General features: G+C 43.8%; 1 protein-coding gene across 1 annotated transcript; it reads right to left on the bottom strand.

Moving 5' to 3' along the window:
• Positions 1 to 894: 894 nt before the first annotated feature.
• Positions 895 to 7,118, bottom strand: RNPS1 (RNA binding protein S1, serine-rich domain). The gene is made up of 7 exons (XM_010150145.1): positions 7,048 to 7,118; positions 6,548 to 6,703; positions 6,047 to 6,238; positions 4,752 to 4,854; positions 3,812 to 3,965; positions 2,486 to 2,627; positions 895 to 1,213 (listed from the first exon to the last, which is right to left on the bottom strand). The coding sequence occupies exons 1-7, from the start codon at positions 7,116 to 7,118 to the stop codon at positions 1,108 to 1,110; spliced, it is 924 nt and encodes a 307-aa protein (XP_010148447.1). The 3' UTR covers positions 895 to 1,107.
• Positions 7,119 to 7,576: the final 458 nt, after the last annotated feature.

The following is a 7,576-nucleotide window of genomic DNA, read 5'->3' as shown; positions in this document are numbered from 1 at the left end:
CACCGCGCGGGGCGGGCCAGCGCTGGTTTTACCGTAGCAACCCCCAGTGCAGGCAGCTGGCCTCACGGGGGCTGGGGAAGGGAGCGAGGCAAGCTGGTTATTCTCAACCCTACTGCTTTATTCAATAGTCGCTCCTCTACACAAGTACAAACACAACATGGCCCAAAAGCCTACAAAGTGATACAAAACAAACCAAAAAAATCTTTATAGTACTGACTGTACAACAGATGGTAAACTCCTTGTCATTCCCTGGGTGAACCCCAAGTAATCCGCCCTCGAGCCTCCCTCTCTGCCTCGCAGTTTCCAGGAGGCTGAGGCTCAGTTGCTAATTGGAGATTTGCAAAAGCAGAAGTACTCACACCATTTCACTGAGGGGCTGCATAGGAAGTTTTTACCAAAACCCTTTAAGAAAAGGTGAAATAAATCACTTACAGGGGCAGCTACAAACCAGTTCTTAAGATTTCCAGCTTCTTTTCTAAAGTATCATGTTCAGTGGCCTGGACTGTTGTTTCTGCAGTGATCACCTGGTATATGCACTACAGAAGAGCTTAATTTGCAGAAAGAGCTTACTCTGTAGAAACCAATAATCTGTTTGGGCATTGAAATAAAGCAACAATTCAGTAATTAAGTCTCAGGCAGATCTGGACTCCAGCTGCTCTGGAAAATCCTGTGCTGGCACCTAGAGATGAAGTTAAATGCCTCCCTGCCTCATTCTACCGGGCTTCTGCGATAGCTCAAGATTTACATGCTCGTCTGTACAGCGTGCTAAGCGTTTAGAAATCACCAAGCAGCAGCCTGCTAACTGGCGAAAGAGAGGCTGTAATATCTTTCCTTCCATTTACCTGGAAAAGATGGTTTTGCAGCCTTTAAAATCAAAGCCATTTTAAAAGAATTTCAATTCAATGCCAGGAAACTAGACACTCCACTGCAAAGGCTATCTACTGGCCAGGAACTGTTGCTCCCTCCTCTTAGGTTGCCTTCACTGCCAGGATTCTCTCTCTCCCCCGCTCCTCCTCATCCAGACCCATTATAAAAAAAAAAAAAAGTACAATATTTAGACTGATGGGATTTAAGTTAAAAAATAAAAAGCTGTCCAGTCTTTTTGCTTTATCGCGAGGAGTTTGAGCTGGAGCGGCTGCGATGGCGCCTTCGTCCAGGAGATCTGGATCTTGATCGCCGGCGAACAGGGGATCTGCGCCTAGGAGACCGGGACCTGACAGAGAAGGAGAAAGATTTCATTAGGAGAGAAGGGCAACAGGTTTCAATAATTTGTCAGCTCATCTACCAGCTTTTCAAAACCACTTGCCTGCTCCCCACCAAAAACCCCTCAGACACCATGGTAAAAGAGGTCCAGTGAAATAGCCGGCTCCAGAGAGGAGAATGGCAATTCATACTGTGACTACATAGCAGGAATATTCTGGCTACCATCCCTCCAAAGAACAGAAAAGAATCTTGTCTTCTTCCTCCAGCAAAACAACCTCAAGCCCATTCAACATTAGACAGAGAAGTCAGCTTTGACTCCTGAAATACAGCGATACTCAGGGAAAGGATTTATATAAGCCCACTCAAACCACAGGGGACATTTCTTAAAGGAAGTCTAACTCCAAAGGAACAGTTAACCTCCAGGCTCCTCAGTACTATAACCAATCTGTATGGCCACCAGTGTGACACCAAGGGTCCAGGCGGAGGATATAAACAGACCCTGAACAGGATAACGGACGTTAGACTAGGGAAGAAAGCAAACAGCGAGGTGGGAACGCCAAACGTAGCATCTGACAGACACCAGTAAAAGGCATGTGTAGAGGAGGACCAGCATGCAGTGGATCTTGTGCCACGTGAACTAGTTCTTATTTTCAAACTTGTAGATCATACACTGTTGAGCAACCAAGCAGCTCAAACAGGAGCCGCTTTTACTAGCGATAAGAGCTTAAGCAGATTTCCAAGAGAGAAGAGCCTACCTAGATGCTGAGGAAGACTCCAAGAGACTTACTATCTAAGCATGCTCAGGCAGCCCCAAGTCACAACATAGGCGTGTGCACGTCAGGTCACACCTTGGCTTCACTGTACTCCGCTCACCCGATGCGGAAGGACTGCTCTTTGGTCACGTGCACATTCACAGAAATAAGGGAGCAAGGTGCAAGGGCTTCAGAAAAGCAAATGGCTGGAGCAGGCTGCCAAAAGCATTCTGCCAGCCCAAGTCCAATTTCCACTTCAGCTCGAAGTATTTATGCCAAAGGGACTCCAGGGAACAGGCTGGAAAGCATCCGACATTTCCAGCAGACTGTATTCAGGGCGCAGACCAGAGCAGGTCACCTCGGTGCCAAAGAATTAAGTACAGTCCGTGTTCAACTGATGCCCAAAAGGCGTTACTGTCATTTGGAAGGGAAAGTCAAGCCCAACAGGATTAAACTGTCTCCACGCCAAGTCCTTCAGTGATAACATGTTGTTACACCGAGAAGGAAACAGAAATTGTCACAGCACTCACCTTCTCCTCATGCGAGGGGGTGACCTGCGCCACATTGGTGGCGGTGGCAGCATCCTCCTGGGTGGGCTAAAGCGTCTGGGAGGTGGCCTAGGTCGTGGTGCCAGCACAGCTGTGGCAGTGATCTCCTGACCATCAATCTGGCCTGTTCAGGGAATCACGGAAACGGGAAGAAGTCAGTGTTTTCAACACCTACATATCACATTACTGCAATTGACAGCTTTGTCCCAAGCAAGGGAAGTGTGGATCAGCCTGCTGTCCTACCTCCACCACCCACCCCGGGGTTATTCTGACAAAGATCACATACGTACTAGACTGCTTAACCTAATATTCCATCAAATTGCAGGTCAGATGTTAACCTGGAAAGATTTTCACAGAAATGTAAAGAATTTCATTACTGTTTGATTTGGAAAAAATTCAATTGTAATAGTTTTGTGATTTTTTTAATAGTTTTGTGTATTTTTTTTTTTTAATCTGTCCTGAACCACACAAAAGCCAAAGCCATTTAGGCTGAAAACAGACAGTATTGAAGATTAATTCCCCAAAGGCTTCCCCATCACCTCTAACTCATTTTCAGATTAATTTCATCTGCTCCAAAGATTTTTAGAAGCACCCAGCCTCCTGTGCTGGTTTTAAATGGGACAGAGTGAACTTTCTTCACAGTAGCTACTATGAGGCTATGTTTTGGACTTAATATTTATCAACAATATTGACAACACACTGATGTTTTCAGTAGTTGCTAAGGAAAGTTTATATCAAGACTTTTTTCATTTCCAATACTGCTTCCCAATACTCCCCCTGTGTTCCCAGCTTCTTCTCTACAAGAATCTTCTTCCCTACAAGAAGCTGGGAGGGGACACAGCCCAGACAGCTGACCCAAACTGACCGAAGGGACATTTCATGACTCCAAATGTCATGCTCATAGTATGTAAGCTGGGGGTGGTTCAGGGGCTACTCCCTCTCGTTGGGGCTCACTCTGGCATGATCTCCCTCTCGGGTTTGACCTGGCTCTCGGGCTCTCAGTACTCAAGAACTGGTTGAGTGTCGGTTGGTGGGTCGTGAGCAGCTGTATCATTTTTGGTTTGTTTTCCATTATTTTCATTAAATACTATTATTAGGGGCAGTTATTAGCAGTATTGTTAGTATTATAGTATAATTATTTTAATTTCATTTATTAAATTGTTCTTATCTCAATCTGAAAGTTTCCTTGTCTCTTCCTCCAATTCTCCTCCTCCACTGCAGGAAGGGGGAGGTGAGGAGGTGGCTGGGTGGTGCTTCATTGCTGGCTGGGGTTAAACCACAACACCGCCTTGCAGCATTGATACCTACCTCCATCCATATGTTTCAGGGCTTTGTCAGCATCGTCTGGGTTCTCAAATTCCACATAAGCATAACCTTTAGAGAGGTGTGGATTTAGCCTGTCAACTGGCATGTCAATCATTTTAATCTTCCCATAAGTGGAAAAAATTTCCATGATGTGATCCTGCAGAGAAAGAGCAAGTCTTAAGAATACAGACCATGCTTACTGACCAGGTCTGGCTGGCGCAGAGCAGTAAATCCAAGCTACACACAGCACTAGATTAGCTCTAAATCAATGCCACGATCAGGAAGAGACATATTTCATTGGTGAAATGTAGAAAGGCCACTGCTTTCTCTACTGTTAGCTATGCAGTTGCTCCTCAGATTGTTCCAGACCTTCAGTTCCAGCAGCGTTACTGCTGCATGTCAACACAGCCTACAAAAACACAACTAATATAAAAATTCTCTTGCGGACCTGGAAAGGGAACTTACATCTTCAGCTGAAAATTCGTAAGGTGCAACTGTTAAAATGGTCATTTTTTCAGCACACTAAACCTTTTACCCCTGAAGACCTTTAAGCTACATTCTAGCAGACAACTCAAGCCAGCCCAGCTCTCTTCAGATTCTTTATCAAAGAATCTCCAGGTATCCTTAATGCCTCCAAGGTCATTTCAGCTGTTGTCCCAACTTCCAGAGTTTTCTTCCTAGTAAAACAAGATATGAGGTCTAGGATGCTGACAAAGCAGACCGACCTCTTCAGAACCACACAGTCTCAAAAGCCTGCACTGTATTTGCCTCCGTAGAACTGTACCAAAATTTTCTTCACTGATCAATTTGGACATGAAGTAAAAACTGCCAACAGCAATACCTGGATAGCACTAACAATGAAAGTTTTGAGCTCTACGGGAGTCACTCATAGTTCTTCACAGAAGACATGCAAGCTTGCAATTACAGGGGAGCGTGCCATTACCTTGGTCACATTTCTAGTAAGCCTTCCAACATGCACTTTTGTGGGCCTGGGTGATGGGCTCCGCCTCTTCCGCTCTTTTTCATCTCTCTTGGGTGGCTTGGACCTGATTTTGACCACAGAAAACGTTCACAGTTTTCAGGAAGCATGCAAGACAAAACCAAGAAGCCAGTCACTCACATGATAAAAAAGTACCACTTTTCTTGGGAGGGAAAAGTGCTTTCTTAAGAAGTTACAGCCTAGGAAGTGCTGGGGTGGTGACAGTAGGGTGTTCCACTTAAAAACACCTCACGACTTGCATTTTTGCCTTGTCTGCTTTTGCTTTAGAACCTTCTGGAAATGAGAGCCTTTTTTTGCGACTTTTCAACTCTACTGCAACTAGGGTAACAAACATGAAATTTATCAAATATTTCAGTGAGGTTATTGGCCATAGTTAAAGAACTTCCCAGCTGTTAAAATGAAAAACATTCTTTGCCTAAACAAGGCAAAATAAGGACATAAACACCAAAGGATACCACACACAGGCAAATTAATGGATCCAAGGATTTGTGTTTCTGTATCTTCTGTTCACTACAGAGGTCCAGAAATGTCACAATTACAAAAAACCCACACAAAACTATTTAAGCGGTGGCATATCAGAATTTCTTTGTACTTTTAAAAAAGCCACACCTGGAATGTAATTTTAATCTGTAAAAAAAGAAATCTGTATGCAGAACATTTATATTTATGTTTCTTCCTAATCTACTGCCCATAAATTGAGGGATATACCAAAAACTCACACTGGCTTCTGTAGGTTTTATCAGCCTTCAGCACTCTACCTACAAAATTATGCAAAGGAAAAACTGTACGGACACTAACACAGTTTGATCCCTCCCATTACAGGAAAATGCTTTGTTTGCCCCCCATCCCATTTTATCTTTTTATACTTAAGAATATACATATACACCATTTTCAGCCCTAACTTTTATGTTTGGTTCCTGTAAATTACAGCTAAAACTAAGAGCTTCACTCTCACCTAGTGCCTATATATTCCCATACTACCAGGGAAATGTTGATTAAAACTGTCTCTACAAAATATAAAAAGTAAAAAACACTCTTTAAAATTAAGGTTTTAAATCTCTCTTCCCAGGGGGGATATGTTTTGGATTATAAGCAAAAGGAGCTCACTCATTCGAACAAAATTCAGTTATGGAGAAAACAAACAGTCCTCAGAAAAAATCTATTCTGATCACAATCTTGTATTCTGCATAGAAATTAACATGCCACCAGGTAATTCCCAGAAGGCAAATAAAACCGACTTGGAGCGGGAGCGTCTCCTGTTGTCATGTCTCCGTCGAGATGGACTTGGAGATCCAGAGGAGCTGCTGGAACTGGAACTGCGTGAGGTGCTGGAGCTCCCAGAGCGGCTGGAGGCAGAAGAGGAGCTAGAGCCACTGCTAGAACCAGTGCTGGAACTGGACCCTGAACTGGAAGTTGAGCTAGAACGGGATCTGTTGGGGGAGGGGGAGAATAAAAATGAGTGGAGTACCCAGAAAAAGAATGGCTGAAAAACTTCTGGTAATTACAGAAAGAGTAACCATGAGTTAGAACAATGAAAACTGAAGCTCCACTGCTCGCTAGACAGCCAAGGAAATTTATACCTAAAACCACCAAACCCCTTCAGCCAGACAAAACTGCACTGTGACTAACACAATGCAAGCTTTCATCAAGCCCATGACGCAGGGAACGAAACACACCAGAACCCGAGCTGGTGGTTTCTGAAAGCACCCTAATATGTTACTACCTCTAAAAGTAACTACCTGGTACTGCTGCTCCCACTAGAAGCACTGCGTCTTTTGCGTGTCTTGTCTCGGCCACGATCCTTTTCACCTGATTCCTTAGTGGCTGCTTTATCCTTGGACCGGTCCTTTGATTTCTCTTCAGACCTATCCTTCCGCTTGGTTGGTGAGGGAGCCCTACAAGAACAAATTGCAGAAAACATTGTTTAATATAGAAAAACACAAACAAGAAAAAGCCCACCCCCAAACAAAGAACAGAGCAGCAACACAAAATATTGAACTTCTAATGTAACTCAAGATCACCATAAATGCAGAAATAAAGCATTAGGCAAGGTTGAGAACATTTAGAAAAAGGAAACTATTTTACATTACAGAGCAGCTTTGAGGAAGACAGCTACAGCATACAGAAATTCACATAGAAAGAGGTACATTTCCAATTCCTCACCCTCACTGGGAGAGCCCTAGTACCCTACAACACCCCCAGTTTTGTTAGGCCTAGAAAATTCGGACAGAATTATTACCTAGTGTTGGATTTTTTATTATTTTCTTTGAGTCCTAGCAAACTCTTCTTTTTCAATCCTGATAACTCCATTTCCCCTTCGGAGGCGTCCAAAGCAGCACCGAATGGGCCTCACTTATATCAAATCTCACTTCTAACTCCTCGATTCTGAGAACCGATCCCTAATCGAGTGCAATAAACTCCAAAGAACAGCCTAGTGACAAGATAAAATGGTTTAGAAACAAGAAATTAACAGAGAGGCATAAAACAACAAACCCATTTTGCAACAACAGCAGCACACTGGGCATCAGCTGAATTCTAGAGAACACTTCAGTTACACAGACTGGTACATGGCCAACCTTTGTGCCAGCTCACACTGGCACTGTGTGCCTCGTGTAAGGTCTGCAGCCACGTTTAAAGCTATCATTTTGCCATTCACAGAAGTGCAAAGCACCTTCCTTATCCAACCAAAAAATGGCAGACAGAGGACATGAATTTTCTCTGCAAGAGGTATGTGCAGCTCACGTCTCTTGGCAACAGCCCTGTCTCCA

The sequence above is a fragment of the Eurypyga helias genome, unplaced genomic scaffold (assembly GCF_000690775.1).
Source record: "Eurypyga helias isolate BGI_N326 unplaced genomic scaffold, ASM69077v1 scaffold11394, whole genome shotgun sequence".
Lineage (NCBI taxonomy): Eukaryota > Metazoa > Chordata > Aves > Eurypygiformes > Eurypygidae > Eurypyga > Eurypyga helias.
Note: the sequence above shows the minus strand (reverse complement) of the source record. Positions and strands in the feature narration are given on the sequence as shown.

What these genes read in the sequence shown, in the direction of transcription:
- RNPS1 (XM_010150145.1), bottom strand. Translation starts at nt 7,118, where the DNA reads ATGGAGTTATCAGGATTGAAAAAGAAGAGTTTGCTAGGACTCAAAGAA. An exon ending in AATAAAAAATCCAACACTAG is followed by an intron (nt 6,704 to 7,047) that starts GTAATAATTCTG and finishes TTGTTCTTGTAG; the next exon opens with GGCTCCCTCACCAACCAAGC. An exon ending in CCCCCTCGCATGAGGAGAAG is followed by an intron (nt 1,214 to 2,485) that starts GTGAGTGCTGTG and finishes CTTCTCTGTCAG; the next exon opens with GTCCCGGTCTCCTAGGCGCA.